General features: G+C 40.5%; 1 protein-coding gene across 2 annotated transcripts in view; it reads right to left on the bottom strand.

The window, feature by feature from the left end:
• Positions 1–14350, bottom strand: part of cacna2d2a (calcium channel, voltage-dependent, alpha 2/delta subunit 2a) — a 153406-nt gene that overhangs the window by 19246 nt on the left and 119810 nt on the right. For both annotated transcript variants that reach the window (XM_068316404.1, XM_068316405.1), the window contains exons 9-12: positions 4841–4891; positions 4431–4530; positions 2771–2932; positions 490–600 (exon numbers count right to left, since the gene is read on the bottom strand). In XM_068316404.1, coding sequence (XP_068172505.1) covers positions 490–600; positions 2771–2932; positions 4431–4530; positions 4841–4891 — 424 coding nt within the window. The remainder of the gene's footprint in view (positions 1–489; positions 601–2770; positions 2933–4430; positions 4531–4840; positions 4892–14350) is intronic.

The following is a 14350-nucleotide window of genomic DNA, read 5'->3' as shown; positions in this document are numbered from 1 at the left end:
AGTGAATATCAGGATAAATACTGGTGGGGGTTGTGATACGGGTGAAGGGGGACGCCAAAAGTACATCTACTGACTGGTATTTCATAGGCTTTGATGATAAAGTGGCTAATTAGTCAGCAGGTCAGAGCTGTTAACATCAGCAGCTAAATAACAAAACTGACAGAGGAAGAGAGTAAGAATGAGACTCATGAGACAGAAAGAGGGAAGGACACTGTTGAAAAAAGGCCTGATGTGAAACGATACGCAATCAAAACACCCAAAAAGGAAGCGGAGGAAACTTGAAGTTCTCTGCACAGACTGGAGTATCTTGGCATGTCTGACAGCCTAACAAACACAACCAGTTCCAAAATAGCAAAACAACATCAGCAGAATATTGTGGGAGACAGGGAGGGAAGGAGAGCTGCAGAGACAGATTCTGGTCATGCAAGATGTCTTGGGCTGGCAGGGCAAGTAGATGAAAAGATAACAGCCTTGTGAGGACAGACTCACTGATTTGTTGGGCCAGTTGTACTTCTCAAAGATTTCCTGTGCACGATCCTCCCCGCCATCTGTAAACATCATTATCATCTTATTGCAGTTGGCCCTCGGGGCACTGCTCTCCTGTGGCATATGAAGAGAGGAGGAGAAGCAGGGGGAGACATGTTAGGTAATACACAAGAATATAAAGAGAATATGATCATACACCAATGTTTGATGTGTCTTTATTTGAATTTTAAAATAGCTAAAATTATCTTATTGATCTATATGGATATTTGTCCACTTCAGCAGATGAAAAAGTTTTCACACAATGTAAATGTCGTAGGACCAATGTGCGTAACAACACTTTTTTTTATTCTTTTGAATTGTGGAATGCTTTCCATTTTTATTTATTATTTGTTTTATTTTCACTTTTTCCTTCAATTATTTTTTTCTCTCTCTGCTACTTGTTTTGACACCACGTTTAGCTTGTAATGATGTAAAACTTAAATTGTCACCACATACAATAGCATTTTTTATAACTGTCAAATCTTAAATATCAAAGCAAGTGCTGTACCAACTGGTTAGTTATGCGTACAGGTATGCATAAGGTTGTGCTTCGTGTGGTGTTAAGCCAGAGGTGATAATATTTTAAATTAAATTGTGGCGTTTGCACCAATAGCCCAGAATCTTTAATGGGTTTGAATGCGATCCCAAGGATACACAACAATGACTAGTAAGAAGTAAAATGATAGGCATCCCCACCCTAAGGCGTATTGGGCTTTATCGTCTATTAGACTCTAAACAGGACTATAATTTAGAAAATGAACATGAAGCTGTATTAAAAAAGACTTGAGGATGGCGATTAAAAGCATAAAGCCATTAGGAAAATGTTTACTGAGGAAATAAAACATTAAAAAAATATGGTCATTTTCTCATGAGCTTAAACCGAGGACTCGCCACCTGCTGGCCACCAGAAAAACAATGCAGGTGTAGGCACCATACAGAGATAACCGACCCAGATACAAAACACACACGTCACCTTGGTACAAACCCTCGAGATATTCTCCCGGCCATAGCCATGTACTTTAGGGGCTTCACCTAACAATTATGGTGTGGGAATCTCCTACTGGGACCCTATCATTTCACTTCACAGACCCAGATGCTCAATCCACTGGTGAAGGTTTTTTCATTTTATACAGATGGTTACCATGGAAATGTCCTGTGTAAAACGGACAGGACTTAATGGCTTCGCTGAAAATCTTGAACATTTTTGTAACTACATAATTAATGAACATCTAAAGTGCAGAGTCATCTACTAATCCATCGTATAATGAAACTTGCATCCATTTCCAAACACTATTCTTTCATCACTCTTTGTCCTGAAACTTGTCCTCACAATGACACATCTGGGTTTCTACTTTTTCAGTATGCATTCATTTTTCATTTACACATTTCCCAGTTTGTAGTCAAAGGCATCTCTATATTATTACTATTTTACGATTAATTTGAAGTATAGACTAACATTGCTGCTAAATTTGATTGTGTCAGATACGCTTTCATGAGCTTGTCAGCGTTACGGGCTCATAGCCAGGCACTAGTTCTTAGCATTCAGCTTTGATACAATTTCCACGCATGTCTGCACGACAGCTGCCATTGATATGCAGGCCAACAGCATGTCAATCTGACAAGATTCTAATAAAGATAAATAATATTGCTACAATTACATATTTTTATTGTGCTTCTGCCACCAATCATGGTCGTGAATCTGCAACAGACAGTGATTAAAGGGGCCTTTTATTTCTCATTCTGCTGGCAAGGGAAAGGGGAGGAGGGCAGCTGGCACTTGGCTCCATGCCTCCAAGCCCACCAGAGGAATATAAAGTGTCTGTGACTGATCTGCTCTGGGCTGTGCTCATCAATCATCCCATCAGAGCCCATTAGGGTGGCAGCCTCTTAATATATACAGCAGCATACGGAGCTGAGGCAGCACCTGTGTCGGGAGCACGTGGAAGCCTGCTGCTGACAGACGTCACCACGGTGCTGGCTGCTGCCGCCAACATTAGGGTGACTCCATCACAACAACAGCTATTATGAGACCTACCTCTGACAATAACAGAGCTCTGGGTATGTCTTATAGGCTCCTGGACCACTCTCTGTTGGCGATTTATCATCAATACTGATTCACTTCTATTAATTGGATTAGAGAGCAATGCTGACAGCATGTAAAGCATTCTGGGTCTGTGGTTACTCAGTTCCAACATGAAGGCTTTCTGAGCCCATGCATCAGCCTTTCATGCTTGTTGGCTCTTACATTGAGAAGCTGTTCGAAGGCAAATGTGAAGCCAGACTTGTAGTCTGTGGTTCCTTTTGCTTGCATATGCATGACGGCCTCCTTGAAGATCTTCTTGTTGCGAACATTGGCTTGGACCAAAGTCCTGAAGCACGGAACAACAGCATCTGCCTTCTCATTGAACTAGAGGAGGAAACAGAGAGACACATGAGTGTATTATGCATGCATAATGGCTTTAATCCACACATTAAATGTAGTTAGCTGTGTTTCTTTGTGGTTTCCTTGTCACATGTGCGTGAAGTTCATGATGGCACAACGCATGTGTGGGTGTGTGCAGATGTAAGGCGCCCTGCTACTCTCTGGCTGGCAGTAAACATTGGTAATTACAACTTTCCACACAAAGAACAGGTGCACCTGAAATGCCAGTGCAGACTGCTGAACAGAAACCCTGCCAAGGTATTATCATTTGTCTCATCTCATCCACCATATTAGCCTAAAACTGCAAGCATGCACACACACCCATGTGTCTGTATGTGTGTGTGTGTGTGTGTGTGTGTGTGTGTGTGTGTGTGTGTGTGTGTGTGTGTGTGTGTGTGTACGTGTATGTGTGTACATCTTATGGACGTGTACAGATTTGTACCTGTGTTAGTGTCTAAGACTGCCTGATATTAGCATTATGTCTGCAATGGTAGGATTCAAATGCTGGATTCTTGAAGGTCAACCTCAAAATCTACTGACATTTTCAGAATAGATTGATGTAAAACATTTTGAGCGAGAAAAGCTGACATTTCTCATTGGTTGGGCTTGTGTCACATTTAAATTGTCAGACAAGCAAATCAAACACTCAAAAGTTTTCAGAGCCATATGCACAATATTTATTTCTGTCAATTTTTAATATCAATTCTCAAAGTCTTTGGAAACAAAGAAGCTGTGGAATGAGGTTTATAAAAACTGAGGCGGGTTACAACTGATATCTAGAATAAATAAGAACTAAAGTCTTACTAAATAAGGTCTGCACTATTACTACTTTTTAATATTACTGATACGGCCCCTACACATATGTGTGCTGAAGCAAGTAGACATCAGACACGCTTTGATGATTATTTTCAATTATATTTTGTCAATGACCATCTTTTGTGTTTCCAAAAAAAATCACAGCATGCTTTTGCAAGCTCTAGCTTGACAGGAAAAAAAAAAATCAGACGTTCCCACCCAGATTAGCTCCTTTTTGCTCTTATAGCCATAGTGCAGATGTATACAGTGGCTAAGAGCGATGGATTATGGAGGATTATGGAAGGAAGTCCCCAAATAGAGGTGCCACACCGAGCATATGGATGTGTTTGTGTGTGCGAAATCCGGCCTGTGAGACAGGATAACATTAATTTTCCCCTTAACATTATTCCTAGTAGAAAGCTTAGTAATCAGCAGAGTGGAAAACAGAGGTGGGTACAATCCCACATGGACAACAGTGGGGCAGGAAAAGCAAATACTGTATAATGAGTGAGGTGCTGTGTTCTCACTGCAAACAGACTACTGGGAGCACCATGAGCAGACTGAGCCATTTACCGGCTCCCTGTATGATTACCACCTGCTTAATGAATACAACAAATATTTGTATCAGTGTTGCTTTCAGGAGTGATTTGTATGATAACTTGCGAGTCACAGACAGGCTTCTGCTTACCCTGGCTACATTCACATAGTCGTCATCTGACAGCGTGTCCAGCATCTCCACGACGGAAGTTTTCATCAGCTTTAGGGTGAGTCCACTGACGCTTCCACTCCTAAAGAAAGGACGTGATGAAAGTCAGATGTGAGCAGTCAGGTTCTGAACCCTCTCCTGCCTCTCTTTGACTTCTGAAGTTGTGCTTTCTGCTATATATTTAGCTAAGCAGGAAAATCACACCCTGTTTCGTTTAGAAATAGCCTATTAATGACTACACATGCAATGATTGCCTCTCTTCCAACTTTGGGCTTTCCTCAGACCAACAGGTGGCACTAGCGGCCTTTGAGGAGACATCAACTCCAGCCATGAGGAAAAAAAGACAGAGGAGAGGAGTTGGAGAGAGAACAACTGAGGAGGTAGATACTCACACATCCACAATGATGACCATGTCCTTTGGAGACGATGCACCTTGAATATACCTGCACAAAAGGCACAAAAAATGGGCTTTAATTTGTTCCCAATACTCTTTGAGAATCACACTAAAGAAGTCACAATGAGCTGAGCTGTGATAATGTGGAGCGACCATGGATGAGCCCACTTGAGCTGCAGAATACTAAAAAGGCTTATGTGCTTAGAAGAGTTAATAAGTTGTTTTATATACTTCAGTGTTGGCTACAGCTACTGCCGGCTAACTTCAGCAGAGATACTCCTCTTTACTGAATAACAATGCCTGTTCAAATAATTACTGCAAAAGCCAAAGTAATTGCTAGTTTATGGTCTCAGTATTATATCATTAATTACCATTCAAAACAGCGGTCTGCACTGAGCTGTACACCCTCTGCAGCACACAAGTCATTACTGTAAAGACTGCCTTTCCACAAGCAGTGGTTCATATAATTGTTTTTCCAGTACCAATAAATAAGACGACAGACATTAGACATTCAGAAATTACTATTTACCTCTGATCCAGTTTAGATTGTAATGAATGTTTTTTCTGAATTCTTAATATCAGTAACAGGTTACTGGAAGCTCTGCTGGAGATCTGTGGGCGTTAGATGTTAATGTTTGTTTGACTTTCAGATAACAGTTAATTAAAGCCACTAAACTCATTATTACCAGAACTCTTAGGACATGGTGACATGAAATTCCCCTAAATAACTAAATTGGATGTTTCTGCGATCACAATATATCCAAACACTCAGGCTAATAGGCTTTAAATTTAGAATATTGAAAATTCCTTTAAACTTTTCAAGCAGTAGCCTGAGCAGCGATGACCTCCGCTGTGGAAAACTTGCGCTGTCAGTCATGCTGTCACTAATATAAGCTAGTTGATGCTCTGTTCCTTGGATGACTCATCAGTTGAGCGTCAGACACATTATTTACTGTGGCGGCTCTTTTGTTGGGTGGAGGCACATGCCACTTAAGTCCATTATGCTTCAGCTGCAAAGAAACTCCTAAAATAGTGCTGTTCTGGATGTGTGTCAGCCTCTGCACAGCGTGGGCCTGCAAGATGGAGACAGCACTGAACTATAGCAAGGACAGAAACTTGTGTCCTGGAAGAGATGAACACATAGCATCTCTTCACGTTTCATAGAGGATGACATGCAGAGGGGAATCAGCAATTCACCTATTCTCTCCTAGTGGCAATTAAATTCCCATATACACCTGATTTGAAGAGAGATGAGATTGACGGACGTTGTACGCTAACCCTATGGTGGCTGCAAATTGCGAGCATTGGTTTGACGTTCTGACGGGTGAGCAGGCAGGCAGTCAGCAACCATCTTAGACAGATGCAGGGTAATCATCAGGGGTCTCTTTCTGCTGTTTATCAACCATTTGCTGAGTGTGGAGAGAAGCCAGCTGCCCGTGGGCCAGAGAGCCTCTTTTCTTATGCTTAGCCAAGCTGATATGGAGGTAGCGCCACAGAGCCCCAGTAGGTTTTGCCACAGCTACCACAAGTCTCGGCGCTCTCACTCACTGGCAGGCTCAAATCCAAATGCAGAACGACCCCTGACCCACGCTGAAGTGACGTCCCTTAGCATTTCTTCCTGGGCTGCTCAAATAAGCCTTTTTTCTTTTACGCCAGACGCACCGCTGGCCCCACTCTACTGAAAAGAGGCCTGAAAACCCCCAGATGGAACATCGACTCGGCACCAGCCCTGCCTCACAAGAGGTGGATTAACGGAGTATGTCTAGAGTGAACACGGCCACAATCATGCGTGTGTGTGTGCGCGCGCGTGTGTCTGTGTGTGGTTGTGTGTGAGATGAGGACAGGGGGGTGGGGGGAATTCAATTATTTTCAATAATAAAGAATGCCACTTCAAAGGTAAAACTTCTGCAGCTCTCCACAACTGTATAGTGTACGAAATCAGGTCTGGAACCATGAGGCATATTGGCATGCATGACTTTTATCAATTTAATTACTGAAATCTTAATTTGAGGGAGTGAAACGGAGAGGAAGAGAGAGCTGAGACTCTTTCTTTCCGGCGGATGGGGTTCATGAAAGCGATCGTCGATGCAGGACTGAAACTCCTTCAGAATGTGGCCCACGTCTCCATTACCGTGGGCGCAGGGACAGAAACACCCCAGTCTGGAGTTTGACGGAGGGCCATTTAATGCCTATGGACCAAGTGAAAATTTTTATTAAATTCTCTGGTCAGTCTATCCCTTCAGAACTGAATGGTTCTTTAGTGGAACTTTGAGTAATAAATGTTACTATATGTTAAATGTCAGGCTAAATGTTGATTGGAAGGGATTGGAAACCTTCATTACAAGTATTCATCTTCTACACCCACAGTGGAGAACTGTGTTAGCAATGGGCATAAAATCTGTTGGGAAAATATCATTTTCAAGCCGATCGTCTCTCCAAAACTGTGAAAGAGGAAGCACTGATGAACAGTAATAGGTTTTAGGAAGAATGTGGGAGCACTGATGAGGTAGAGAATAGTAATACACGAGTCGGGATAGCGTCACTCAACTCTGAAGCTATAGTGCTGCCATGGCTGATTTTCCCCATAGATTGTCTTGGTGTGCCAGCACTGCTCTCTTTCTCTCCCTTTCCATTAATGTAAGTGCAATTGAATTTTCTCTGTGGTTCTAGCCAGAGAACATCAAGATCAGAAAGAGTGGCATGGAGTCAAGCATATTCAGTTTGCGGGTTGATACGCAGTTCTGTGGTTCTGACAGATCATCATGAATTGAGGTCAGTATCAGTGCAAAATCCTCCACATTTTCACTCATGGAACCAGATGTGTTGTTTCTGCATGGATTCCAGTCAGTAATTACCTCTCAGCTTCTGCCCACTGATGCCATTTTTTCCCTGTCATTACCCAGTCTCCTGCGCTCCAAGGCCAGGTGACAAGCAGATGGGCCTGACTGGTGCTGAACTGAGCCCCGTCACCCATTCTCTGTCCCACTGTGACAAGACCATCAGCCATCAGCTGACACAACATATCAGCCTCTCTTTCGTTTAACTTACAGTTAATGTTAGGATCAATCCTCTGGTGCTAAACCATCATAACTAGTGAGAGCCCTTCTCAGACACCATCACTGCATATCACTGTCAGAATTTGTCAGTTCTACTTTTTCTTCTTTGAACAGCTCATTACTTAGGATAAACCAGGAAGCTCTCCTCCTCGCTGTGATTCAATTTAGCCTATTAATACCTGTCCTTCATGTACAGGAATTCAAATGAAACCTTGCATTTCATAGCCTAGTCGTCAGTGCACAATATTAAAAACAAGTAGTCGACTGAGTGGAGTTATATGTTAACAAGGCAAAGAAAAACAATTCTGATCTGTTAAAAAAAAATCATAAATGAGATACAAATAAAAAGACAAAAAACCCACACCTCTCAGCTGCGATGCAGGAAAATGTTTTTTTTTACATTGTTTTGAGTAAATGCACCAGAAATCTTTTAAAAAGAAAAAAAAAATTCTATTCTATCAACCATGCAGGCAAGTGATTAAATAATTAACATACTGGATTTTTAAAATCTCAAAGACTCTCAAAAACATGATTCACATTTAAAACACCAAGAGACATAATTATTATGTACGGCCCTTGAGCAAAGTATATGTCTTTTTTAATGTATTCCACACTTTAATAGAGGGCATTTCAGCTAACAGCTTGTCGCAAATGACACATAACTGTCAAAATCTAAGCAGTCAATGCTTTTTTTCCCAGTTTATGATGAACTATTTACCAAATAAATTGAAAAGCATATGTGGCCACAGCAGAAGTGGTGACTTAAACTACATTCCTATGGGAAAAAAATGTCCCAGGAAGCTGCAGAATATGTGGTCCAAGTCACAGTATGAACATGTTCTTAACAACACACGTGTGCAGCCACGATAAATCCTAATTCCTGTGTGTGGTAAACATGGGCTCCTCATGTGGGGGTGGATGAGGTATTTCTCTAAATGAGGGGAGATTAAAGTGGCACCATTCACAGCCACCCCACCCTCACAACCTGCCCCCAACAGCCATAAATCTAAAGAAATAGATTATACAAGCAATGAACACAATGACATATTCTGCGTTGTGGTGATTGTATTTTTCTGCTTTTGTAGCGGCCTGGTAAAGGAGTCTCATTGGAATTCATGAAATAGTTTTATCATGGCGCAACTCAGTAAAATCAATATATTAACTGTGCCGGGGGCCAACTCTCTCAGGAGATTGTGTTTATGCACCCTGACCCATTCCACAAAGTGTTGTGCATTACATTTAAATTGGAGGAATTATCTGTGACATGCATTTCAGAAACATGCAACAGATACAAGTGGTATGATACATGGAATGGCTCAGACACATTTTAATATACGTACTGCAGAAAACCTGCTGCAGCAGCAGCAACTGTGGTTGAATTTCACTGTTCTTTTGTGAACCATGTTTACTTACCTAGTTGTACAGTGCAAATAAATAATGAGTGGGATGACTATACAGCCTCATCTCTGGATTTCCTTCACAGTGAACCATGCATCACATACTGACGTAAGGAAAGTAACCAGAGGACAATAGGAGGACCGTATATAAGACATGCAGACTGCTACTGTGTGTGTGTGTGTGTGTGTGTGTGTGTGTGTGTGTGTGTGTGTGTGTGTGTGTGTGTGTATGTGCAGGTGCATGCTGCCATTTGTTAGTGGATTTGTGCTGAGCTGATGGGCTTATTATTTTATGGACTGTTGTTCTCCTTGTGCTCCTGTGGATGTGGGAGGCGAATAAAGATTGAATTAAGATAAAAATATAGGAGGACTTTGCTAGGAGAGCCTGTAGGAGAAAAAGATGTTGTCTTGTTTATTCCACTTACTGTTGATTATTGGAAATGTTGGTGCCAAGATTCACATTTCCATATTTTCGGCTATGCTTAAGAATGCACAAGATTTAAAGTTCATAATTTCAACAATTGTTCTTATAAAAGAAGAACAAAACATTGAATAAATCATGCGTGCTGGAATACATCAGCATGAATTATTAGCAGACCGCTGTTTGCCTGTTGCTGTGAGATGTAATGAAAAGTCTCCTGCAGTGTTTTTCACATCTTGGATCAAACCAAAATGACTAATATTATATTGGGACTAAAACACCACAGCCTTCTAAACACTCCGGTCTTCTTTTTGATTCCTTTCAGAATCTGAATGAAGAATGAAAGGAGGTCTGGGTAATGGGAATATTTTAAGGAGTCTCAGTTTTGAGAACTGACCAGCAGTCATAATATTTACAAAGAGGTTAGATTGACTTTTTGAAGAAATCAATATGTGATATGGATTACATGCTGTTGTGAGTCTGGGAGGTAATGGGATCTTTGTAACGCTTGACTAACGGGACTCCACGCCTGTCTCTGGTCATTTCTCTGTTCGTCCTTTCACTTCTCCCACTCCCTCACTTCGCCCTCTGTTTCACTTCGCTTGATAACGTGAACAGAAGTGATAATGGACAACTCTTAATAAATAATGTAAGAGCAATTGGAGACAATTAAGTGTGTTGAGTGGACCATTAATTTTCCTGGGGGTGTTGGTAGGGGAGCAGATGGAAAGACAGCCCATCTGTAGAGGCAAGCAGTCCTGGATTGTTTTTATCCTCTGAAGTGCACCTGGCCAGTCGCACACCTCCATGCATCCAGCCCAGGAAAGCTATAGGTTTACTGGATTACCAGAGTCCTTCCCCATGATTAAAAATCTCTATTAAACACTTTTAAGATTAGTTTGAGATGCTTACCTTAAAAATGGAAAAAAACACAGATAAATGACAATCAAATTAATTTTATATGTAAGATAAATTCCAGCATTCCCGCATTAGTGTTCTTCAAAGGGCAAAACGTCTTCGGTACTGACCTGGAAACTTAACCGGTGGCTGGAAACCTAAATGATTTGTATTATCACTTTTTGCAAGTATGGCAATTTGTCATCACCGCAATCAAATGAAATAAGCAGTTCATAACCTAATGGGTGAAAAAACAAGAGAAAAGTAAGACGTACTGTAAATCAATAAAATATAGGGCTGAGACATAAACATCTACTTTAGGAGCAGATGGTAGTTGGTTCAATTGTTAGCCAAAACTTTTGGAGTGAAGAACAAACTTTGTGGCATGTTGATGGCTTCTCCAAATGCTCAATGTTTTAGAGGAATATGCAACCTTCTTGCACAAATCTGTTTGGCTGTCTTTACACTACATGGAGTTCAAGTGATGCAAATCTTATGTTTTTTCCTTCCATGTGGCAAAGATTAAATCTGAATCATTAACATATTAGCAGGAAAGAAGCAAGTGAAATCAGATATGAAATTGTGAATCAGGCCTCATTCATATGTGAAAATAAATCTGATGGGAATCTGATGTGTGCATTTACAGTTGTCATCTAAAAGGGCAGATCAGATATTCCCTGTTGAAGGAAATAAACATACGTAGGTGCACACAGACACACATGGGAGGAGAGCTCCGTCAGATGTCTGTTAGGCCTTTGGGGTGAAGACACAGTGCAGATGCATTGCTAAAAACACTTCAGACAACAAAAACCTAGATAATTAACCCTATGTCATACTCGTTCGTGTCCGGTCTAAACAGTGCTGGTTTCAGTCTGAACATTTCCATGTCAAACCAACATATATTCTTGTGGGACACTGCCTTTAATATAAATGCAGACACGGTTTATGGGATGTTTTCAAAAGCAAGTGTAATAAGGTGGTAAAAAACAAATTAGAAGAGATTGGAAAACAGTTTAAAAGTGGACTTCCACAACTGTGTAAAAACAGCCTCCCCATAGAATTAGACTGCTGAATATTCCTCGGTTAAGAAACATACAGCGTCATTCTGTCCACATGTTATCAGGTTTAAAAGGTAGCATCATTTCTGTGCAACCTGTGTTCCCTACTCCCAGACTAAGATGCCTGACCTATGCCTATCTGTTTCCAACAGGTTGACATGCTCATTCACAGACAAAAAAGAGTGAGAGTGAAAAGGCTCCTGGATGCATAAAAGAGGCAACTTGAGAATATGCTATCATAGCCTGCCACATTAAAATTCAATATAAAGAAAAGACAGACATACAAACATATATTTTATATACTTCTGTCTAGACATATCCAGTACTTCTTGTGTACTTAAGTGCTTCCTCTAAATATCCTCAGGGAGTAGAACAGTTTAAAATGAGAAAGATCTTGTTTGGACGCACAGTGTGCCCTTGCACATTCCTCCATCAACACCTGCGACTTCACCTCGTCGCAAATCTTTGGTAGGCAGTCGCGTAATACTGAAAGCGCATTCTATTGGCTGACGGCATCCGGAAGTATTCTATGTTCCGTGAGTCTCGGACTTACGTGAGACACAAAAGTGCTTTAAACAGTCGATAAAAGTGTGGGAAAAGGTAATATAGATAAAAAGTGGGTTAATATCAGTGTGGGGGGGATTCATAAATGTTTACATTATTGTAAATAATGAGATGAATAGTTCTTCATTCTATCGCGGAACTCGTTAATCGCGTGTGGTTCCTGGAACCCATTATCCGTGAGGAACGAGGGCGCACTGTACTTTTGAAATATGCATGTAACTATTATCCATGTATGAAAGGAGAAAACTGTGATTGGGTTTATTTTTTACAAACCAAATCACAGTTTGAGCTACTTATTTGAGTTTGTCAAACACTTCCGAAGTACTGCACTTTAAAATTCATTTAAGAAAAAAATTGAGGTTTATCTTGGTTTGTTTTTTATTTTTCTGGAATTTAAATTACGAAACATTTCATCTAAAACTTAATACCTGTTTACAGTTCATAAAATTAAAGAAAATGACTGATTTGTGTGGGAACTGTCACCTTTTGTGTCGATCAAATGATTAATTTGCTATTGATGTACCTAAATGAAAATGAAAGTGTGACCATCTGTACAACCTTTATGTGTTTCAAAATCCTAAAGACAGATGGCTATCTATTTGTCTCACCTCAGTGGATTGTAAAAGACTGACTTCTCCATAGAAAGTCAGTCTAGGAGACGGAATCTTAGACAACAACCCCACAAGTCTGACACGACATCATGACAGTCGTCACTTCAGCTCCACTTCTCAGTGAGGCTGACCACAAGTTGCAATTCAACAGACCTGAGGAGTGTCAGAGGCTCTGACTCAGGAAAAAGATTGGGCAGCAGTGACAAACACAGATGACAGTGTGGCTGTGTGTGGGTGACAAGGTGCTACATTATAAAGAAACAGACCACATTCCGTGTATAAACACGTCACACAAGTTGCTGCGGCACAACGTCCCCCTCATCTTTCTCTTTCCTTGTTCCTTCCGGTGTCCAGGAAGAGGTTCTCAGTCAAAACATGTGTAAGAGAATTAAAGTATGTGTACTTCAGTTGTTGTGCTGACAGATCAGAGACAGGATGCTTGTTTTAAATTGTCCTCCCACACAGGGCTGTGTGTTTCCAGCATTTTTCTCGTTTGTGTTGGCTACTGTAACAGCGGGACACTGGGGAGACTTATGTTGTTAACTTAATTACATTGTCAGGGAAAGCCTTGTTAGTCAGATGATTGAATATACAGTATATAGAAGTATTATTCCATCACTTGTATGTATTTATTTCTTAATGGGAAAATGTATGATGTCAATGTTAACACAGCCATTCACACAGTAGGAACTTGTTCATTTGAAAAAATGAGTATATTTACAATTTTTAATTCATGGATAAAAATGTCCCTTATAATTTTCTCTGGTAAAACAATAGCTTTATGCAATAAGGATGATGATGTGTGGTTTAAATATATTTGAATCTTAATTTTCTGGTTGCTTTCTAAATTGTGACAGTTTTGCTGTGAAGTATATTTTTATACAATTTTTTTTTTTATATCTATGACCCTATACTATTTATATTATCTTTTTTTCTACTTTCGACAAATCAATTCTAAAATTGCTGTTGTGTAATTGAATTTGAAGTTGCATTCATCTATGATCTTATTTCAAGAGTATTTATATATTTTAGTAACCAGTCCTGGATGATTAGGATTGGAGTTATTATGAAAAAAAGAAAGACCTAATCTGAACTTTAAAATAATCTGAATAATGAGCACAGTCATTTTCTTTAAGATGTGCATAAATATAAACATTGCAGCACTACATATATACAGTATCACACTTGTTTTTCAGGCTAACTCCACTAGAACATAATGGCTTCTTTGTCTTTTATTTGTTTGGTCTGACCACATTGACTGCATCTGACAAGCCCAGCCTGACCTCAAACAGCCACTCAGATTGAGCTGGACCGAGACAGAGATGGAAAACGGGGTCAGGTCCAATCAACTTTGCTGTCATGATTATGTCCAGTTCACTCCAACCTGTAACCAGGCAACAGGCTGGGCTGCCACAAAGTCGATGTGACAGTGGCAGGTAATGTGGAAGGATGGACAGGAAGCTGCAGAGGGCGGGTGAAGGGACTCTTTGTCTCAGCGTAGCCT

This window comes from Antennarius striatus, chromosome 5, assembly GCF_040054535.1.
Source record: "Antennarius striatus isolate MH-2024 chromosome 5, ASM4005453v1, whole genome shotgun sequence".
NCBI classification, from domain to species: domain Eukaryota; kingdom Metazoa; phylum Chordata; class Actinopteri; order Lophiiformes; family Antennariidae; genus Antennarius; species Antennarius striatus.
This window is presented reverse-complemented; position numbering and strand designations above follow the sequence as displayed.